Consider the following 24,379-nt stretch of genomic DNA (forward strand, 5'->3'; position numbering starts at 1 on the left):
CTGACTGATACCAAAGCATGTAATCTGGTAATGAGTTTGCTGTTGTGGTAGTAGTCCTTTTTATGACTTTCAGATATGTTGGTTTAGTCCCTGGTGACTCATACACATGAAAACCCCAAAAAGAGACTGGTACTAAGAATGTGCATCATCTCTTCTAGTTGAAAGAATGGTATTCCTGATCTGCCCAGACTCTCTTAACTCCATGTAACACCTCTAACATAAAGCCATTGCTCCATTAAAAAACCCAGTAGTTATATCTTAAATAGTCTCGAGACTAGCGGAGCTATGAAATGCACATGTTTATACGAGTTCCCAAAATTGCGTGACACGGAGTTCAGTAAAGATCTGATTATTGCACAAAGCCAATCAAATCTACAGTTAAGCAGAAAACAACGTTTGCATTGATCTCCAATTCATTTAGCACTTTCTTCTTTTTGTGCCAGGACAATAACACGAATGAAAGATACAAATACGGCACATTTTCTTGCGCTTTTTTAGAAGCTTCATCAACCTGGATATCAATATTCCATGAGGAAAAGAGAGGGAGTGTGTGTGTGAGTGTGTGTACAAGGGAAGGAGGGTTTTGAATAATAGATTATAATTTGATGGAGTGTCATGACTGCGAGGGAACACAAACAGCAGTCATTCAACAAAACCAATCACATTCTAGCTGCCGCCATTTGAAAATAAAAGTATCTCTGAGCACCCGCTAAGCAACAGCAAATTTGATGTCGAACTCATTATATTGTTATTGATCCACACGACACTGTAAATGGCATCCCTTAATGGCTGCCTAAAATCACCATGGAAGCCAATCAGGCCCAATCAGGTCTAATTTTTCCAGTAATGGATCGCTATAAACAAGATGACAGGAACACTGGCTGTATACACACTTATTATTTCATTCGACATTTGCATTTGCACTCCGAGACCCAAGAAGCAGAGCAGCGTCATTTTTGAAAAAAAAAAATCTCACCGACAAATAAACCACAAACAGAGACTGATGTTTTAACAGAAAAAAGGGTCACCAATAGATAAGGAACTAAAGGAAAACGCACAACACAACACTATAATCACAACACAAAAATAAAGAAATAAAGGGAAAAACAAAAAAAGGTAAGCCAAAAAAGGGGTGTGTTAGGGAAAATACAACCAAAACCAAAGAAAGAGAACTGAAGAAAAAAATAAAGGAATGCAGAAACAAAAAGAGCACTGCGGCCAAACGGCTTTTGAAGAGGCATGCAAGCGCAGTTACATTCTCCCATCATGCAACAGGTCCTGTTATTTCCGCACGCTGCATTTCCACTCAGCACATGCAAGAAAGCCTTTAGATGCAGAAGCAATACCAAAGGATGCAAAACGAGAAAAGGCCCCACAATGCAAACATAAAAGTAAATTAACAAGACCCGAGCTAATCGGGTTTGCTTTCATCATTTCTTCCTTTGAAAAGAAATCAAAATTTCTTTCATAATCATTTAGCAGTTTGGATCAGCTGATTAGTATCTCTTCAAATTAGTAATCAATTGAGCTCTGAAATAGGCAAATACAGCTAAAATTTTTTCTTTCCAACATGTTGAATTTATTATTTGTTAACGTGGGTTAAAAAAAGTAAAAAAGAAAAAACACACCAACCTTCTCGAAGCTCTGAGGGATGTAAAGGGGTTGATGCAGAACACAATGACATGAGGAGAAGAGAAAAATAGGGGAAACACAGAGAGAGTAAAAAAAGCCACCTCAAGGTGTTTAGCTGCAGCTACATTTCCCTTTTCTTTCATCTTTTTTTTCCCCTCCTTTTCCCTTTCCCCGCTATCAGTGAAACCCGTCTTGAAAGTACACTTGCCTGCCCCACCCCCGTAAATAAACTTGAACCAAAACAATCAGATTCACCCCAGTGGCCGCACTGTCGCCTGGTAAGAAAAAAAAAAGGAAGTGAGGCGCCACTGGAGTCACATCAAGCGTTCCATTCTCATAATTCAGAATTTCATAAGCTTCTTATAGCCACGAGGAGAAGCTCCTGCTGCGGCCGTACTTGCTTTTATTAGAGAAGGAAACAAAATCAAGAGAAAACAAAAAAAGGAGAAAAAAAAACAAATGAGAGATTGAAAAGAAGAAAAAAAAAAGACACAGTTTGGGATGAAATTAGCAGCTGCAGTTTAAGGCAGTCCCACTAAAAATGCCATTGGAAGCCAATCAGAAGCGCCGTTGTTGGGCCTTCAGTCGGGTTGCAATCTTAATTTAGGATTTTTATATATGTATATATTTCCTGCTCTTAATTGGTCCCTACCGCAGCTGCTAATCTCAAGTGCATTTTGCTTCGTGAACAAAACATAGTCAACATCAAGTATCAAGAATCGATTGACAAAAGTTAACTGAAAACAGACAAAGGTCGACACCATCAAAGCATAACAAGTGTGTTACATAGCGTGAAAGTACTTAAGTATTTATGACCCTTGTGTACTCTTTTAAAGGCATGCTGATGGAGCCAGTGTTCATGGAGACTGCATGAATTGTTGGAGATGATATCACGGAATATATATATTTATGTATATATATGTTTTGACCAAAGGAGCTGCTGAACATCCCGGTGCTGTGTCAACAAAGTGTTCCCATAATTATTCATCAGTATTTAATGATGCCTGTAGAGTACTTGACTAGAATTTTCAATGACCCTTTTAACACCTACTATGCTACGTATTAGCAAGGTGGATAGCTACTTGACATTGCCCGCATCACAGAAGAGACAGCATGCGCCTCCAGGATAAACACTGGCAAGAACAGAAACTAATCTTGATGAACCCTTTTTTTTTTACCTTCAGCTCTTCACAGTGGAATTTTTCCCTTTCCTATGCTGCTACTTCACAGGGTATGATAATAGCAATAATAATGAAAAAGCAGCTCCCTGACCCATTTTATAATGTCAGAGTAGTGAATTATTTATTGGGAACAAAGTTATTTGGTACACAGCAGAGGGAACAAACTGAGTAGATACGGAGGCATCTTTATTTAATATGCACAGTATAAATAAACCATGTCGAAAATGCATCTGCTTCAATTTATTAAAGCTCCCTCAACAGGGATCCATTGTCATTTAGCATTAGTGGTGGAGAGTACGCTTTTGTCTTCATTGTCTGTTTCCTATGAAACTCTATGTTCCCTGTGACTGATCGTTTTTTATATCTTCGCTTTGCTCAAACATTCCAGCCAAAATTACTACTGACTGTAAAAGCCTTTATAGATAATACACCAAAGAAGAAACATGGGAATACTATGGATTTATGCTCCAGAACAGCATGACAAAGGAATAGAGGATGTATACTATTTATAATCTTTTTTTTCTCTTTTTAAACAGAGCAGCCTACTCAGTTCTCCTCCTCCAAATCTAGAGAAGGCTGAGGGGTTGAGGTTTTGATTGGCGGGCGATAATACCTCGCCACTCAATCAAGACTGAGACTTACCGTTGTGCTCCTTTACCTGTAAAAAACTAATCGAAAAGACGTCCTTCCGGACTCTTTTTGGGTTCCGACTTTGACAGCGCGGGAAACATTTGATCAGGCACACAGTTACAGGTAAAAGGTGTCTTACAACCGATAAAGTAAAGACATACGGCTTGTTGTGCTACACATTTCCTTCCGAGTGAGTAGGGGAGGGCATTAAAAGAAAAAATGGAGCATAACATCATAACAGAGAAGAACATTAGTTGGTCAATTATAGTTTTACATCTGGAAGTTTCAGTGCATATGAAATTACATTTACGGGCAGGCAATACTATCAGTGCTAAAATATTGACACTACTTGGGTAATACTATTTTGCAAAATACATTTGGTGCAAATACAACTAGGCTAGAATGGAAGCAGTTATCATTTGTTAAGCTCAACAGTAATGCCGTTTATGGCTGAGCTGCACTGTCAAGTTATTTTAGTTAGAATGGGTAGATGTTTTATTTCTTTATTATTCTTCCTGTTTTGCTTTGTTTTCTTGGCCTGATTCTTTGACCGGGTTGCTCCCTACCTCGCACATAAAGGTTAGCAGGGGACGAGTAGCGCACGCCTTCCACGTTAGACGCCACACACTCGTACTTCCCCTGGTCCGTCTCCTCGCTGTTCTCGATCTGCAAGGCACCTGGAAAACGACGACATCGAACAAAGACGAGACGGGGAGGGAAAGAGGCAGGGGGAAAAAAAGGAAGGAAAAAGACAGAGAGACAGGAAGCGGAGAGGAAATGATTAGTCAATCTGTCTGTGACGGTGCATGAAGAAGTCAGACAATCTTCTTAATGGTGGGTATCTTGAATTTCTCAGGACCACTTTGTCAAGATCTGCTTCTCTCCGCAATGCTTATGCAGATTGGCATGACAAACTGGCTTCCACTCCAGACTCAGCCATCCACAGATTAAAAAGAAGGGGGGAAATAAATGAATAAAAATGTGGACTGAATCAGTCACACTGGATTTGTAGCTACAGTAGGCTGGTTTATGCAACTCGTGTAAGATGTGAGATCGCTTACAAAGAAAGTGCAACAAAGTAATGATGTAAGGATGATGAAAGGTAATGGAGAAAGGGTGTTGAGATGGTCTTGTAAACCCCATGAGATTAGTAAATCACCCTTTGCATAACGCTCACCAGAGGAGAGTGGGTGTGTGTTAGTGTGCGTGTGTGTGCGTGCGCTGGTGCAGGGGGAGAGTTTATGAGAAATGTCCACACATCCACAGCGTTCCAGCCCATCTGCTATCATGTGATAACTACTCATCAAAATTGTGACAAATGCTCAAACAACCGTGCAAACGAATACATACAATAAAGCATTATTATTATTATTAATATTCAGGTTTTAATATTGCTATTCAGTTATTTGAATTCCTAAGTATTTTAATCGCTTATACATTTACTCTATTTTGCGCGCCGCTCTCTTTGACCCCCATTCTTTTCTCGCTTATTGTCATCATTATGCGTTCGAAAACAGACGCCTTTGAGCTGCTTTCAGACATTATTTCTCACCGGCAGTGCTTCTTATATACTATGCGCAAATACAGTAAACCGAAATGCCTGGCGACACTGAAGAAAAAGGTGCAAGGGACAAAGGAGGGAGGTGAAACAACAGGCGTCAGATCATTCCTCATTAGAGCGCTGTTGACGGCACTTCCTGATGATATCATTAGGGCTTCTGGCTGGCTCAGCAGACAGATTGCAGCCGAGGCCTCTCTGACAAACACAGCACCATTGCTCGTTAACGTTTAGCCAGGAAGCATCAATATGCCAGCAGCTTCCCTGGATGCTTTGTAATATACCATAACCTACTCCATCACATCAGCAAAGTAGATTGAACACAGTGTTGAACAAGGCTACTATTCTGGAACGTTGGCCTAATAAGGTGCTTCGGCTGTGCCACAAATGAGATCATTGATCCTGCTTAATTATAAAGATACCTCGCTTTCCCTCATGACTATTTTATACTTTTGGGTCAGTTTTTGCTTTTCAAAACAATAATAAAGACACGAAGCCACAACAATCTATGGCGCTCTATTTTTTCTTTTTTCTTTTTAGCATCTCTTCATTTCAATCTAAAACTCAGATCATCCTCATCCCTCACGGGGAAACTGTTCCTGGCACACAGCTCGTGAACTAAATGAAAAAATCTACCTGCAGAGTGCAGGTGGCACAGTCTTCGCCGTGGGTTTATGCAAGCATCTGATTTGGATTTGTTTGATGTGCACTTGGAACAGCAAATGCCAACGCGGTGGCAGGTGGGTTGGAATGCGCTCAGAAGCTGAGTGCCTCGGCACAAGGGAGACCACAAAGTAAGGACTGTGTGAAGTTCAACTCCAGGTGGACGCTTCCAGAAAGCTCTGCCAGCGGCTTGTCACCCTCTCTCACTGCGCTGAATTATAAAATCGCTGGAAGCCCCTGGTTGTTAACTGTTACCACACGCTTGAATAACAAGTGATGTTCTATGTCACGTGCTGTCGGCGGCTACTTATCATTTGCCTCTAGTAAAAAATAAACATCGATCGATCACGTGTAATTTGACAGTAAACAAAATACGACCACCGATATCTTGATGATGCACTGAGAGCCAACTATTAACCACATTTGGTGTTGTTCACAAATTTCTGGCAAAGAGGGGAGTGCAAAGAGAGAAAAAACACACTTTGAGAGAAGACGGGGAGTTTCATTTGCTCCGAGACACCATGCTAGGTAGGATTATCTATTGTTTCCAAGCCCCTACTGGCTTCATTACACATTCGAGCTATTATTTCAATATGAAGCTCTGAAGAACACACAAAAGAGTCTTTCTAGTTGCAGATCATGGGAGAAAAAGTTCGGGAGGAGAGGAAGGCAAGCACAAGATGCTTGAAAGCAGAGAAGCAAATGAAGGAAAGGAAGCGAAAGAAAACAAATGTACAGGGACAATGTCAGAGAAGGGGGAATATACACTATTTATTAGTTTCTGTCTTAAAGTTGTCATAACTTGCTCTATGACAGCTGGGATAGCTTCCAGGCCTCCCATGATACTGAGGAAATGTATTTCTTAAAAACTCTAGGAAGAAAACACTAAAAACCCCGTTTGACTCTGTGACTTTGCCTTTTGAAAATCGGGGCTAAATACAGTTTTTCATGTCCGCTTTGTTATATATTTTCCTTGAGCTATGGCTTGCTCTTTTGTAAATGATTTAGCTCATTTAAATTATCTCACCACATAAAGAGGAAGCAAAAAATAATAATATTCCTTTTTTCCAATGACCAGTGACCAGGCAGGCAGTCTAAGGCCAGATAATATTAAGGTATTAAGACAACAAATGTTTTTGATGACCTATCTGGAGCTGCAGCATGCATGTGTGCACACAAGAAACCAAGACTCACGTGTCCTTTTGTTCCTATCATTTCTCTTTTTGTGTGTTTTTTTTTTTTTTTTTAATGGCTGAGCTCTGTGTTTTGCATAATGCGCTCTGTCTGCTCTGCCAGCCTGTTGTGCGAGTGGCCAGTGGCACAAGAAATGAAATAAATGCTGAAAATTATCTTTCGCAAACATAACACAAAGCAAAACACGCACCGGGTCTGTTCAAACACTTGGTGTTTACTGATAAAGACAGCAATTTATAGTGTTGCTCACATGCTTATTAAATTTATCCTATGTGGGGTCTTAATGCCACGGCTTCCTTGTCTCCAGCTATTAATCCTTATCACAAATAAAAACCGCTGTAACTACACAGATCACAGGGGTTTTTTTTCAGAAAAGAAAATACTCGTGTTAGTGCTAATCTGCTCCTAATCATGTCTGAATGAACAAAAACCATGGGTACTTTTACTTTATATATTATCTGCAAACAAAAACCGTACTTTACTCCAGTTACAAAATCCGTTTTTGCAGGCTTATCACTGCTGCGGTTCCAGTTACTACAGAAAAAAATATTGTTTTTAATGTTTTGTCTTGTCCTGAATACAGATTAACCATTTGAGTGATGTCATTTTTCATAGCAATAGATAAATAAATAGATATTGTAAGTGTGCAACTTTAACTCCAGCCCAGCATAATACAAAACTACTGTGTGGTTACCGCTTTATTTCTTTGTTCTCTAATTTAAGGACATTTAAAAAGGACACTTGACTTTTCAAGGACACTATGTGAGCTGTACTGGGAATGGATCAGCGCTCCGGCTGTCTGCTCAACAGCTACAATAATCATTAGTAAACTGCCTCTGCTGAGTTATAATTCATGTTTTACTAGGTCAGAGCAGTAAAAGATACCCTGTCTGTCTGTTACTCAGTGATTAATGCATGGCACAATATTAAGGTCAGCATTAAGGGAAAAAAAAAGTGGCTAAGTCTCCTAATGACATCAGTTATCCAGGTTGATTGATCTTCTAAGTCTGAGTGACCACAAAGAGCCACAACCTCCAACCTCCCCTGCTGCTCACTCTGACTGTCTTGCAGCAAGTTTGCTGCCTTCATTCATTTGATAAAGAAGGCTGTAATGGAGCATTCGTCCCAGCTGTGACGGCTGCCCTGGTTAAAAGTGCCACATGCTGCAGGCTGACCTGAAGAAGAGGACTGAGGTGCCAAGGTGCGATAACAAAGAAGACAAACAAACACATGTTTTTGATTCAGGGACAAACCCTCTTGCTGAGAAACTGTTAAAAGCAGATATCTTTTGGTGTCCTATTCAGTTTATGCCAATTTTGATAATTTTAGAACGAAAACTTACAAGCAGACTAGATTTGTCTAGAAGTCAAGGTTAGAGAGCTATCTTATTCACGGACAGGGACCATTCAGATGTTTCACAGACTTCGTTGTCCTTTTTTGTAGCTAACAAGCACAGAACACACCAAAAGGCAAGGTCTGATGGCAAAGAATATGAAGACTGGGTGGGAAAAAATCACAAACTGAGATGTGGAAAAGAAGAGAAAAGTGAGTGGAACAAAATTCTCCTTTATGAGAGGTGAAGTGAAAAAAAAAGAGACTAAAAACCCCATAAAAATAAAAGAAGGGTGGGAGGAAGAGTTAAAAAGACAGACAGGCATAGAAAAACAAAAAGACAGATGAGGGGATAAAAGGAGGGCGAGGAGGAGCCAGCATGGTTGATTAATTTCAGAAAGTGCCTAAAGCTGTGGTCTGCCCACCCCAGTCGCTGCTTTGTAGCAGCTTTGCCATGTGTGCCTTCCCCCCCCCCCCCCCCCCCCCCAAAGTCCCATTTGTGTAATTCAATTAGTGTGCTCCAGCAGGATTTGATAGATTTGTTTAGGCGGTGAACAAAACGGCTGGCCAGCTCTCACTAACACCCCAAATTAGCACCTTACTGTATGAACGGACACACAAACACAATAACCTCACTAGTACGTGCATTAAACTCATCTGCATGCACAAGAGTGCAGACTGCAATCCCGATAAAACTTTAATGCCTCAGTTTCTACTGACAGCTTTTTCAAATGTTGTATGCTTACCATATGAAAGTGCAAACACACAAAGACGTGTGTTTAATAACTGAGAAAGGTATTCAGGCCACACCTGAAAAGAAAATTCTAAGGGTAGCCAGTGCTACCCCTCAAGATGCACCTATGGTTTAAATGTGAAAAAGCTAGGTGCTTTTCAGAAATGCTGTCCTCTGACCTGACCCTGAGTTCAAAATCTTTTGAGATTTTTAGTAGCTGTACCTCTTGTTATCACATTCACAACCTTGGGTGTCCACACTATTCGCCTGCCCACCCGTCTGCCAGCTCGGCAGGGTGACGATAATTCCCCATCAACCTTTTACGGCTGAGGTGTATAAAGCAAAAAAACCAAACAAACCAAAGCAAACCAAAATTTTGTTTTTCATTTTCACAAACTGTCGGTTAATTGAAGTTTTGTGACAGCTGTTTCAGAAAACAGAACTGCACAATTAACAAAGAACTGCTGAGTTATGGGACATCAATTCTGTTTGCAGCTATAAATGACAACACGCTGGAAGTTACAGACTTCGGCTGTGTACCCGCAGCTTTAATAACTGCATAAATGAAGACAGCCAGTAGCGCTACATGGCAGCCAAGTCTGGACTTGCCATTTTCTCACTGTCTCTCCCCTCTGTCTGTGTCCTGGCTGTCACTCCGCAACGCTCTGCCACCACCCCAAGGTCATTATGCTATGATCGCACCAGCATGAGGCTCCACGTGTGATGCCACTGTTGTCAGAGCCCATCTGGTGGCTTGTAACGCTCCCGTGAAATTAGTAATGAAGCAGGTAGGGAGTAGAGCTACCTATACAGCGATCGCTCACCTCAAGGCCGGCACCTGCGCGGCCTCGTATGGAACTAAAATTAATTGAAGTTGCAAATTATGGGAATCAACTCTATCACGGAGTGGAATAGAAACGACTCGGCAGTGAGACAACAACGCTTTCCCTAAAGATCTGTACACAGAACACCTGCATGTTCATAGGTCCATACGAACATGTCATTCTCAAACGCCTCAGTCTTCCATTATAATTTCAGTCCACCTCCAACTCCTACCCAATTTGTTTTGTAATTACATATGCGGCATACACTCCTGACAGCAGGTCAGTATTGGCAATGGGTGAAAAATCGTCTTTTTCAAGCTGCTTAAGTCATTATGCAAATGCAGAGTTCACAAGTTACATTTGTCACAATATGATTTATGAGGCCTTCTTAATTAACCGAGAAGATGCAGGGAGGGCTTGGTTTGGCTGTGTTGGACTGCTGACTCTTGTGATGTGCTTTAATATGTGTGACAACATGGTACCGTTTAAAATATTTCCATGCACTGGTTGCGTGAAACGATTGAGGATGGAGGACCTCTGGACCTACTGTGGGGTTTTCCCCTTATTTATCATAACATCTAAATCCATCCATACATCCATCCATGCTCTTCCACTTATCTTCATCAGGGAACTCAGGGGAATAAATAAATATATAAATCAAAAACACGAGCTGAATTCATCCCCTTGCTTACATGGACAACCATGGGAAACTGAGATATTCACTCACCTGCTCAGCCTGTGGAACAAAAGCGTTTAACAACAACCCCGCTGAATCAACCGAGACTGAATGTTTCAGTTATAAAGCGGGATAGATAATTACAAAGGAAAGTTGAAATGTCCGGGGGGAAAAAATGAGGGGAGAAGAAGAATTATTTGAACAAAGCCTTTGTGTAATTCACAGGAGTCACACCGCTTCACACCTGTGTCCTTCCATTCTTACCTTGATATCCTTCCATTCGTCTATTCATCCTCTGAAGTTATAAAAGCAGTTCTTTTGTATGATAAAAGGATGCCCATGCTGGCATTTTCTCAGCAGCCTTCCTAAATTTGCAGTTATAGGTTTATATCCCGTAGAGTAACATGAGGGAATTAAAGCAACTTTTGTAACTTTTGCTGCCCCTGATATCTTAGCTTTTTCAGGGAGGTGCATTCATATATAAGATGAGGTTAGCATCCTTGCGGTTTATGCACAAATGAGGAGGATATCAAAGCACGGCTGGAGGAAAAAACTGTTTTTAACAACCATTCTGCCATGAACCTGTTGATGACCTAAAACTTTATTGTCAGAGGTAAAAAAAAAACAAAAGGAAAACCAACACAACTCCTAGCAGAGCTCACAGGCCTCACCATTCATCTGTTTGCTCTTTTAATCTAAAGTTTCCTGATTTTTAATAATAACAGGAAGATACAAACACAGAACACACAGACACACACACACAGGTGGAAGAATAGCACATCAGTGTTGACATTAAACATGGGAGTATCAAACATACATGACGAATGTGACACAGAACACGAACACAAATGGGGTCTGAATGAAAGCGGGAAGAGAAAAAGGTTGTAATTTTTTTAAAACCAGGAAAGCCCTGATTATTTCCCATATTTATTCACTTTGGCGGAATTAGAAGTGGTTATATTTGATTATGTGTCAGTTAAAGTCTTTTATTTTTCTCCTGTTTTTATCGTGATGGTTAAGCATCTTACCTCGAATCGGGGTACCCACTGGAGGAGACACAAAAATGAAGACACAACATCAGTGAAGTTCAAGGTTAATATTAGCAATAGTTAGAGGAGGTGTTTGGGTTAGATGGGTCACTCAAACTTGGCGATTAAACCATTGGGTAATCTTGTACATATAAGGGGGCTAAAAGAAAAAGAAAACAATCTAACTGCCGGTATCACAAAACAATGGGGAGTTTTATCGCGCTAACCTACTGCTGTCTTTTTGGCCTTCGGTCGTGGCTGTAACTTAGGGTGATGAGGCAAGCACAAGAGGTTTGGTTTCTTGGGTTAACAAGTTATGCTCCTGCGGCGTTTTTCCAGCCAGCTGAACTTGAACAAGGTGTCCGTAAAAACTGCAACTATTCAGTACTGAGCATCCACGTTAGCGTTGAACCTTAACATGTTAAAAGCGGAGGAAGACTCTCCACTGAGCAAGAATTTCAGGTTGTGCCTTCAGGCAACCGCAAGTTAAATCACACAGGCTGAAGTTCTTATTTATCCTACGAGTCATAAACCTGTTTAACTGTGACAGATAGGCTCTTTACCTCAAGTTTCATCCCATATCCCCAGTCATTCAATCTCCCTGCTTTTTCCAATTGTTTCATTTCACTGCGAGTTGTATGTTTCTTTATCTTTGTTTATTGTGAGGCTGTATTGTGTTACGTGGCTGACTGCAAGCCAAATGTCCCATTAGGGACAATAAAATATTGAGCTTATCCAGTCACTGGCCGGTGGGCTTTTTAAGTGTAGTTTGAAATGTTGCATTGTAAAATGCTTCCCTTACAGGCACAGCTTTGGGTGTGGGAAGGGGAGCCAGCTTAACTTAAACCCCTTCAAATTCAAATTAAACTGTCCTTCCACTCTTGACTGTTTTTCATAATTCCTTTTTGTTTTCTTGCTTTAGCGGCTCTATTAATTTTCTCTCTTTCACCCAGTTTTAGAGTTTGTTTGCTTTTGTGTGTGTGTGTGTGGATCCGCAGTATTGCTTCTCTCTTAGCCTGCATTTTTAAAATCAAAGGATGACTCATGGCAACAATGTGCCCTTGGTTATTCCTACTTGGCATAGACTGCCTGCACCCACAGGGCTAAGGATCAAGGGTTCTCACTATCCACTGAGCCTAACATTAGAGGTTTGGCCCATGTATAGGCATGCAGTCATGCATACTGCCCAGAGAAAATACAGAGGATCCGTTTAAGTAAGTTTTGATGATATTTTCCCGAGTGTGACATTATTCCTCGGCAGTGTTACGGACACTTGTTCTGCTTTTGGACTGTTATACGTTGACATCATGAGGGTCTGTTTAACTACACCTTGTTTTCCCCACCACTGTTACTGACAGGTCTAATGAGTAGTGGAAGAAGCTTGATTACAAAGTGATGGTTGTGGGGCTGCACAACGACTAAGGCATATAAAACAGAATCAGGCATATTTATAGCTGACAGTGAAACTGCAACTGTTTCTGTTGATTTTGAAATGCACGCATAGTTTTATAAATCTGTTGGATTTTTTAAAAATATAATCTCAGCCCTGCATTTTCACTTTTTACAGTGCAACGAGGGGTGTGAGAGGTTCAGTTGTGAAAATGTTCAGCAGCTTCCGGTCAGATTATTCCATTTTTGTGTACAGAGCCATCTTTCGTGATACCAGCAATTAGGATTCAGTCACTGAGTTTGAAGTTCTGCCTGGTTTACAATGCTCCTTTTTGCTCTATTGGACTGTGTTATTTATTTCTACATCAAAAAGTTTACATTTATGGTTTTAACATAAGCATTTGTTGACATTTACTGTACTGGAGTTTAATTTATTGCTACATTTATTCACATTGTGATTAAAGTGGAAAATCGGGGTATCTCTTACGTTCTAGATTTGCCTAGTCTGTAAAGACTCAACGTTTCGTAGCCACAAACAGTGTTACTGTGCCACGGTGATCACTTAAGAGTCATTGAAAAACCAGGCAAAATCAAAGTGACAATTTATTCATGTCTGCAATAACTCTGGAGACCATATAAATATAGGCGATCACAAGACAAAGGACAATGGGGCTGGGAAGGTTACGTTGTTATAAAGTTAGAGTTTGATTAGAGGCTGCAGGAAGCTGGTTTATCTTGCTTTAGCTCAGATGGATTTTAGTCGGGAGTTAAGAGGTTACTAGTTGAAGGTTAGAGGTTAAGGTCAAAGTTAGGTTAAGGTTAGAGTAAGGTTAAGGTTAATAAAGCAGGTTTAAAAAAGGGGAGGATCTTATGAAAGCCAGTGTGACAAAAAACTGAGAAGGAGATGAAAACAATAAGTTAAATGAGGAGGATGGCGGATAAAGGAGAAACAAATACACACAGAGAGAAAACAAATGTGATTCTTTGGTTTGTAGTGGTTTGCAATTTCTAATTTGTGAATATAAAAGGCATGAGAATGAAAATCTAAAACTTTGTTGAGGAAGGCCGGGCAGGCTGGGTCCACAAGGCCAGCCAATATTCAATTACAACGGCAAATCCACCTGTATTACGGGCATGCAACCTAATGGCCATAAGCTTCCCATCTAAGCTTTGGTCAGCCAGGGCTTGATCAGATTAGGGTGACAATGACCTAAATATATCTCAACATGCCGCTGTCTTCCTCATATTATCAAATGTGGCATTATTTTTTTCCACAGAACACCCCAGCTGTTTCGTTAAACAATCCTCTGAATATTTTTTTAAAAAATTATTAAAGTCTGTAACCATCTGGCTAGAGATGTTACACATCTGTGTGTGTGTGGGGGGGGGGGGGCAAATAGGGTTGCGTGATTGGCAGAGTGTCAGAGTCTGGTCACCCTCAAGAGGGCGTCTGGCTGACCTTCTCGTCACCACAGACACTAGCCTCGGATCCTGGTGGTGTCACAGCAGGCCGGAGGGAAAACCTAGCTGTTGTTACGACCCCTGCAGAGGTTCGAGCCACTCTCTTCACAGCAGCTTTGATGACACTGGATTTGAGTGTTTACCTGTTACATGCAACTCTAACTAAGCTCAATATATGCTTAAAAGTGCCATCTAATGTCACGGTCCTGATTTTGAGCCTTTATTATAGAAAGGACATAAATCTTTAGAACACTTTTGCCCATCCTCTTACTGTCATTGTGCCCCGCAGTTAATCTGTTCTGGCTGACAAGGCTAGGGAGGGCCTGAAGAAGAAATGTCAAGCTCCCTACACACCTCTGTAGGAGCTCCTCTGGAAACCCTGATGCAAATATCGCTTCTGACAGCAAAGCCGGGACTGGAACATAAGGAACCAGTCTGTCAGCTAATCAGCTATGTTGAAAACAACGGTAATACATCCAAGTGGAGATGCTATTTCCGTCTTTCCGTATCTTTTCCTTTTTTTGGGAGCGCAAACACTTTAAATCAACATTCACATTTCATGATTTAAAGATGAAGGCCAAATAGAAGGAAATATAGATTCTTTGCAGAAGCTGGAAGCTGGGAAAGTTTTTGAAATGATGGACTTTTGCTCACTTTCCATGGTCTCCTTTCTCCTGCTTCTCTCCCCTTCCTTTTCCCCTTTAACCACCGTTTATGGCAGAGGGCCCACCAGAGTTACCCCCCAAGGCTTGAGAGTGTGCCTGATGCAAACAGAGAGGCCCCAGAAACTGTCAACAGTGATCAGCACACCAGAAGAAGTTGGGGGGGAGGCTGAGGCTGTCACATTTTTTCTGTTTTGGGGATTTCTTAAGTGCATTTATAAATGCAAAAAAAGAAAAAGTTATTAGGGACCAAAGATGGCTACTAGAAGTGCTAAGGGGATGAGAAGATGGCAGCCTAGGGGGCTCAAGCCATAAATCACCATAAATCCTGTCTGCCTGAAGAGCTTTCCAGCAGAAGAGCTATAGAATAAAAGCAAGCCCCCAAAGCTAACATAACCTTATAAGAGCTATGGTACTGAAAAAAGGGAAAGTAATGTCCTTGTCTCCCCTCCTTTTTGCACGTTTAGTTTGAAATTTCTGTAAAAACACATCCAGCTTGAAGTGACTGGGTATATCTTTTGCAAGTATTTCGTAAGTCAGGAGGCTATCAGTTGGCCTCTAGTCTGGGCAATAAAGTCTGAGCAAGACATTTGTTAAGTAGTGAAGCAGAGGGCCAATCTGGCAAGAGAAGAAGAATCCTCTCCTGACAAAATATTTGGCCAAGACCAGAGGGTTTACGCAGCACGAGTTAGGGTTGGAATACACATTCCAGAAGTCCTGCACTGATGTTTAAGAATTCAAGCCCCTGACAGCACTCGCTGCACCTTCAAGGAATGTTTTTGAAGCAATGCTTTATTGTAAGCACAGAGGTTCAAGTAAAACAGGTTAAATAAATCAGTAAGCGATGTGCATTGCTGGAGAAACGTGCCTGCTATATATCCTATTAAGAAGCCCAGAAATGCTTCAGGCTGCAAAGAAATGACTGCGTTGGATTCCAGTTATTTACTTAGGGCCTCTTGTCTTGCTGTAAATGGGATAAATCTTAAAGGTAACTTCATATACCGTTACTTCTGAGGTAATCTTGGAATCCCATGGATACATGTACCAAAATAATGTGGACAGGGTCCAAATTGGACAGTTTATACGACCTACCATGCATGTTACCTTTATCGTGAAGTATGATGCTGCCTCAAAAGACTTGCTGCTTAAAACTAAGAAAATATGCTGCTAGGTGAATCATGATGCTTCCTCAACACATTCTGTGTCTTTCTACTATAAAACCAGTTGTAGTATTGAGGTGAAAGAATATATAGTTGAAACCAAGAAGAGTAGGGTAAAGCAAAATGAAGGCTATACAGAAAGAAAAAATAGGGAACATGTGGAATTGGAGGGAAAGGGTGGAGGAGGAGCAGCGAAATCATGCATTCTGGACAGTAGTATAAATATGCCATGTGCTTCAAGGACAGTGGGCTGGTTTGCTGAGCTTTGCAAGACACTTACCAAAGGTTTCTGAAAATAGCAAAGAAAGAACAGGTAAATAGGAAAAGAAAAAAAAACATAGTTTATTTAAGATAAGGTTCAATGTGACTTTCCAAGGGCTAAAGTTTGGTTTGGTGTTTTGTCCCACCACAGCATTGTTAGCAGTTTTTATTACAGTGAGATGTAATCGCAGTGCATTTTATTTATAATTTAGGAACACATTTAGAGGATTTTTTTATTATGAAAAAGTTATGTTATTTTATTTTTAGTTGTAAAATATCACAATTAGTGCAATTTTCCATTTTTTTAATTGGCTTGTGTTTTTTTTTCTCTTCAGGGCTTTTTAATTGTGTTAAAGGTCAAAAAGTCAAAAAGGTCAAAAGTGTTGAAGACTCTGCGATGTGGACAGACGCACATCTGAGTTTCAGACACAAATATGGACAAAACATTCAGAAAAACAGTGACGAGTAAACAGCTCTGTTTCAGTTAAACAGGACAAACAAAGACAATTGAAAAAACATGAAACAAATAAAGACAGATGGTACAGAGATTAGACAATAGACGGCAAGCTGAATTTCTTTGTGGATTATCCAGAGAGGCACAAAACTCAAAAAGCCATGTTAACAAGGTTACCAGGTAATTGAATTTTTTTTTTTGAGAGGAACTGGCCCTCGACAGGAGTATAATACAGTATGACTAAAGAAAATACTGGTGGGGAGAAAAAAAACCCTACCCTTGCCGGATGCTCGTGAGAAACAAACATCAATATTTCAAAAGTGATCGTAACTGTACAATTAAACCTTTCAGTGCACATTTCTATTTGTTACTGCTTAATTTGAATATCTGGAATGTAAAAATGAGCAACTCATGGCATGAAATTTAACTTACATATTTATGTCATAAAAAGAATTTCATGACATAAATACATCATCATAAAAATGTGGCTTTTATGCAGCAGGAGGGGCAATACTTGTACCAATACTTGGTACTAAATATAGCCCATGTTTCACATGATTTATATCCTTGTCATCAGTTGCACAGGATTCTCGTGAGTGACCAATAAGAAAAAATAAAAAACCCTGCAAGAATGTAATGAAATTACAAGACAAGGCCTGGACTCAATTTGAAATGTTAAAAATTCTAAAATTCAATCTGCTTCAAAATTGAAGACACTAATAATTTAAAGAGGAACCAGTAAAAAATACAGAACTGTGAACTTGCTCTGTAAGGTACAGCATGAATAGCTAGTTGACCAATTGATTACTTTGTGTGCATAGCTCTCGGGGACCACAACTAGGACAGGAAGTGAATGACAACACACTCTTTATTTAGTGTCGTCTACCCAGATTTACATTCGCAACAACAACACAAACAAGTCATTGGATTTTTCGAATGGTGACAAATCATCGACCTAAAATATCTACCCCTTGTTGCCCTGAGCCACCTGCGGGCCTGCACTTAATTAGCTATATAATTAGACTTTGCTTTACTGGGCCTCTCAGTGGGGTTTAATCAATGGGAACAAGACAACATATCCACCACTGAGTGTGTAGAAGATGGGCCTTGCTCTTATTGTGCCCTGACACAGTTGTTGTGAATCCTTTGACCTCATTCTACATTGTTACACTCTAAAACATCATCTCCCTCACCAGCTACTGGATGATGACCGACAGTTATATTAACATGTACAAGAGCTTTTGTGCTTTACTTTAAAACTTTGTGCCTCTTCTCCAGCACATTTAAAAAACATTTTTGGGTGATTTCCATTTGTTTAGCATAACATTTAGCGCAATGTAATGATTATACATTTAGAGCTGAATGAATTCTCGGGTCACAGATTAAAGTAAAGGCTGTTGAAATAATTAGCATTCCCAAACTAGAGAAATTAACATGTGTTCTCAGTGGCATTTTGAGAAAATAATTGACTTTGGAAAAGGAAATACTGGGCATTACACACACTTTAGCTTTCACAAAACAGCAAAAACATCAATGTTACGTGCCGTCGAAAATGTTCTGGGAAATTAAACGAGGGATCACATTACTAAGAAGGGACCAAAGCAGCTATACAATGCTTTAGCTTTCCTTACCTGAGCGTAACTGTTTGATTCGCCCATTACTTGCAGTGGGGTCAATCGGCAGGAAGTCTTTGTACCAAGTGATTTCCGGGTCAGGGTTGCCACTGGCGGCGCAGAGCATGGTGGCTGTTCGAGTGCGCTCCACTACTTTGAGCTGAGGCCCCATGTCAATGTTAGGGAAGCCTGGTGGAAGAAGGTCCTCTGTAAAAAAGAGCAGGAGCGTGCACGTGAGTCCTCTGAGGTTATTTCATTCGCTTATTAATAGATTTCATTTTTACATTTAGATTCCAAGTTTAAGTAAAGATTCGGCTCACTCTTTGGCTAGGTTACGGCCACAAGATTTAAGAATATTTTGTGTTTATCTTTAGAACTCTCTGAATGTGCTACCCACTAGGTTTCCATGGTTACAAGTCCTCCTTTTACTATAGGCTTTCTATAGTTTTTTTTTTAACCACTGTGGACCAATTTCATATTATTTAAGCAGAAAATCTTAGACATTTGTTCATCTGAGCCACACTATCAACCCGAAGGCCCACACTTGACACCAACAGACGCTTTTCATGGCTGACATTTTGACATGTCACAGTAGGGAAAGCATACTGACGCAGTTCCACGAAGAGTGCCAGTAAGCAAATACAGCGAACCGGCATCTGCAAAAGTAGAGCCTCTCCCCTCAGCCATCGTTAATGCACCAGTGCTTTCCCTACTGTGACAAGTCAAAATGGCCACTGTGGAATTAAAAAGGTCTGCAGAGATATGTAACTGATCAGACTTGACAGATCTGCATTAAATGTGCATGAGCTCGGCAGCTACAGTTGAACATATTTGCCGTTATTATCACGATAATTTAAGTGCCATCACACTAATCAGTGACTGTTATTCAGACACACTGACACACGCTGTGGTATCCTTACAGCTAATAATCACACACCATTGAGTAATTATTTCACTTTAAACACATGACAGTCTAGTGTTCTTCATTGTCATCGTCGTTCTGATGCAGGCTCCTTGCTCTTTTAGGGCAATTAGTCTCACGGGTCAAATCCCCTGACCTCTACCCGGACTCGAGCAGGGTAGTGAGTAATTCTCTTTTGATGAGAGCTGAGGGGGAAGTACCCTAAGCTGTAATATGATTCAGAAGAGTAAGGCCGCATCCCAAATTGGAGAAGATTGACTGACTTAGCTCGCTTTTCATTCGGCAAGCCGATGACCTCATGTTCACTTTGCAGACACTGTGGTGGTCTCACGGATATTTTGCGAGCACTAAATCAAGGGAAATTAGGGGAGCAGCTTGAGTCACAGACTCTGACTATCTGCCTTTAAAGGACACTCATAAAAAGCTATTATTTATTTTCCTTTTGCAAGTGATATCATGGCGGGACTCCCTTAAAAACCTTAACAGGACCGAGGCGTATTTCATTTTCACAACCACTACTGTCACATTTTTAAGTCATCACAGTTAAGCATTTCAAATCAAAAGGCAGCAGGAATTTCAAGATAATGAATATTATTGATTCATGTAGCTTTTATAATGAATTGTTTAAGCTTTAATTGGTAAAATTGCCACATAAAAGAAACCGAAATACATACGCTTATTTTATGGATTTATATGACGCACTATGTAGGGAGATATGGAGAGTAGAGTAGTGGTTTTATGTGCATTCGCATTTAGAAATGAACTATTGAATCTTCAGACAATCTGAAAGAACAAAAAGAAGAACCAGAGGGTCTCAAATCACAGCCGTTAAACTAAGGCTGACGTCGGTCAAGCAAAATAAATATTTCAGTGATCGGTTTAAAAGAGAGAGGGCATTTACATCCTTTCATGCTTTCACAGTCTCTCCATCAGTTATTGATGATCACCCCATATAATCTCTAGAGCTCAAAAAGCAAGCCACATCACTTAGCAAAGACATAGGAACGTGTTCTCACATGCAGCATCTTCTGTGTGTGTCAATGATCCATGTATACCATAAAATGTGCTGCACTTTAGCATTTCTCCAGCTTGTTCTGCCTCTTGGACAAGGATATCTGTAAAGAGCAGGTCTACCTTGCTCTCTGCGTGCTACATCTGATGCATTTGACGTTGCCGGATCTTTACGGCACATTGCGTTAACTACGTCTTTACAGTGTGAAAAGTGTCGAATGAAACCTAGACAGACAGCATTTATGAAACTGAAAACATGCACTATTAGACAAGAGTGAATGTGCACAGAGAAGCGAGGGAGGACAGAAAACAGCAGTAAACAAGACGCAGGGATAGCGGATTCTCCGAGAGATCGTGCTATCGTTCTAGCTGCTCTGACCTGATAGAGCATCGGCAGCCTTTCCTGGAGAAAAAAAAGGCTTGTATTTTGGTTGCTCGCTTCCCCTGGAATAGAGTCTGATAACATCTTTTCCCCTGAAGCTTACAGACTCTGTCGATAAAGGCGGCCATGCAAAAATAAATAGATCACTCATCGAGGGAGTGTTACTTTAGGGTTAGCCAGCCTGACTGTGAAGGGTAGAAGGAAACCAATGACACGGGATGATAGTATCCTAGAATTCCCAAAGGGCTAGTCCTCCATAATGGCACAGCAATTACTCTTCTATGACGTATGCCTTCTGAAATGACAGATCTTCTCCAGCCAAATGGGATCAACACACATGCATTATTCAGCGATAATGTTGCTGTTTTCTTTTTCCTTCTTTTTCTTTTCTTGTTTTGCTGAAAGCAACCTTTGTCAGTTAGGCCAGCAATCACCTTATAGCCTCGCAGAGTGCTACGAGACACACTTTGCTGTTACACCCTGCATTTTGGCAAGAATTTTCAAATATAAATTCAGTCTTTTACTACACAAGCACAACTTCAGAACACTTTATATTAACTCAATCATTTCCTGGAGACCTACTTTAACCGCAAACTGCAAAGCATCTTCTTTACGACAGCACAATGCTTGCCTGAAAGAACTGCAGTGCAAACATTTCATGCTGCTTGTGTTCATTAGTTTAATCCATAGTTATACAAGGACAATGTATATGGTTTGTGCAGCTTGGCTCTCATAATGAGCTGGGCAGGGATAGGTAGCCTGTCTGTGGTTTGCTTTTTTTTTTGAATGCCATCATTATCCATAATTGTCTTTAATTTTGCTTCACCACTTAATATCATTATGCAAGTGACAGGTGCAAAGCCTTTAATCAGCCTCTGGTTAGCTTAGGCACCGCCCGGCTGTTAATCTGCCGACTCACGCCTGCTGTTGCGTTCTGCTTTCCACCATGCTAACTGCAGCCCTCCAAAAGGTCTGTCCTTTAGACTCACATAAGTCCCCCGACTAATCTCATTTCCACTGACTGCTCACTGCTACCAAACCATCTCTTAAATATATAAATATATAAATAAATACCGAACCAGGTAACTGCACTAGACGCAGAAATGTGATTTGATGGCCATTTGGTTTGGCTTTCACTATTTTTAGGGCAAAGGGAACATATAATAGACTGATAAATGAGCAGTCTTGCTGAAAAGGTAATGTATAACCTTAGAACTCACTCTGCCATTTTGTAGGCAGTGCAAAGTACTGCTGTGTTATCCATGCAGTGTAATAGACATTTATAATTTTCAGGACCTTAACCAGATAATAGATAATATATTCACAAATAAAATTGACCATGAAATAGTAGGTGGACTTCTTATAACTGATATAAGCGATCATCTTCCTGTTTTTGCAATTTTCCAAAATTATTTTGGGATTAAAACTAAACAAAAAGAATCAAACATTTGATATGATACGACATAGAACAACAAGAGCCATTGCTGCCCTCCAGGTGGACTTAAAGGAACACAATTGGAATGAGGTTTTTGCAAATGAAGATTCAAATAGTGCATATGATGCATTCCTATCAACTGTAATTTCACTATATGAAAAACATTGTCCTTTAATGAAAATCACTAGAAAGCATCACAGATCAAATAAGCCATGGATCACAAAGGGGATAGAGGATGCATGTAAAAAGAAAAATAATCTATATAAGAGATTCATAAAACAGAGGACAAAAGATGCTGAAATAAAGTACAAGTTATACAAAAATAGATTAGTAAATATTATAAGAACAAGTAAGAAAGAATATTACCACAAATTATTGGAGCAAAGTAGAAGTAACACACAAGAAACATGGAGGATATTAAATAGTATAATCAAGAAGGGCTCAAAAAATAAGAATTATCCAGACTATTTCAAAAAAGATAAAGATATTGTGCTTGACTAAACTAAAGACATTGCAAATGAATTTAATGATTTCTTTGTAAATGTTGGCTTTAATTTAGCAAAAGAAATTCCAGAGTCAAGAAATAATAACGACTTAAATAAACATATTACTCAGAATGTGTCCTCCATGTTTATTGGTGCTGTAACTCATAGAGAAATAATTAACATTGTGAAGGTATTTAAACATAAAAAGTCCACTGACTGTTTTGGTATTGACATGATATTAGTTAAAAGTATTATAGAATATATAGTGCAACCTTTCGCATACATTTGTAATCTGTCCTTTTGAACTGGTGTGTTTCCCTCACAAATGAAAATAGCAAAAGTTATTCCAATCCATAAAAGTTTTATGGATTGTGGCTCAAGAGTTGGGAGTTCGCCTTGTAATCGGAAGGTTGCCGGTTTGAGCCCCAGCTCGGACAGTCTCGGTCGTTGTGTCCTTGGGCAAGACACTTCACCTACCGCCTACTGGTGTTGGCCAGAAGGGCCGATGGCGCGATATGGCAGCCTCGCTTCTGTCAGTCTGCCCCAGGGCAGCTGTGGCTACAACTGTAGCTTGCCTCCACCAGTGTGTGAATGTGTGTGTGAATGGGTGGATGACTGGGTGTGTAAAGCGCTTTGGGGTCCCTAGGGGGGACTAGTAAAAGCGCTATACAAATACAGGCCATTTACCATTTTACCATTTAAAAACGGAGAGAGATGTCAGTTTACCAATTACAGGCCAATATCACTACTCCCACAGTTCTCAAAAATTTTAGAAAAGTTATTTGTTAATAGACTTGATAAATATATGGAGAAGCATAATCTCCTAAGTGATAACCAATATGGTTTTAGAGCGAAAAGGTCCACTTCGATGGCAGTGATGGAACTTGTAGAAGGGATATCTAATGCTATAGATAATAAGGAATATACTGTTGGTGTTTTTATAGACTTAAAAAAGGTGTTTGATACAATTGATAATTCTATATTAATGAATAAACTAGAGAGATATGGCATAAGAGGGATAGCATACAAGTGGATGAAAAGTTACCTGGATGACAGATATCAATTTGTCGAAATCAATAATGTAAAATCTAAGCAGTTGAAGGTAACTTGTGGGGTTCCTCAGGGCTCTGTGCTGGGCCCTAAATTATTTATATTATACATAAATGACATATGTAGTGTTTCCAAACTGTTAAAATGTGTATTGTTTGCTGATGACACCACTCTGTATTGCTCAGGTAAAAACCTAGAACAGCTTCTGACTACAGCGGAAAAGGAGTTAAATATATTAAAAAACAGGTTTGATGTAAATAAGTTATCATTAAATATAAAGAAAACAAAATTGATTATTTTTGGCACTAGACAAATGAAAAATGTATCTAAAATCAGGGTTAATGGAATTGAAATTGAAAGAGTGAATGAAAATAAATTTCTTGGAGTGATAATTGATGATAAGCTGAGTTGGAAGTGAAAACAAAAATGTCAAAAACCATTGCTATTCTCTATAAAACAAAGCATGTCCTGAATAAAAAATCATTATACACATTTTATTGTTCTCTGTTGCTTCCATATATGACTTACTGTCTGGAGATATGGGGTAATGCATATAAAACAAATACTCTTTCTATTTTCAAGTTACAAAAAAGAGCTATAAGAATTATAAATCAATCAAACTATACAGAACCAACTAACATTT

The 24,379-nt window shown here is 39.9% G+C and overlaps 1 protein-coding gene across 13 annotated transcripts in view; it reads right to left on the reverse strand.

Annotated features, from left to right (window-relative positions):
• ptprsa (protein tyrosine phosphatase receptor type Sa) overlaps positions 1-24,379 on the reverse strand; it is a 236,639-nt gene that overhangs the window by 82,629 nt on the left and 129,631 nt on the right. For 11 of the 13 annotated variants that reach the window (XM_085132277.1, XM_085132278.1, XM_085132276.1 and 8 more), the window contains 2 exons: positions 18,470-18,658; positions 4,010-4,120 (listed from right to left, as the gene is read on the reverse strand). In XM_085132277.1, the coding sequence (XP_084988403.1) occupies positions 4,010-4,120; positions 18,470-18,658 (300 nt within the window). The other 2 variants (XM_085132284.1, XM_085132283.1) reach the window with 2 other exon arrangements.

This window comes from Neolamprologus multifasciatus, chromosome 15, assembly GCF_963576455.1.
Source record: "Neolamprologus multifasciatus chromosome 15, fNeoMul1.2, whole genome shotgun sequence".
NCBI lineage: Eukaryota > Metazoa > Chordata > Actinopteri > Cichliformes > Cichlidae > Neolamprologus > Neolamprologus multifasciatus.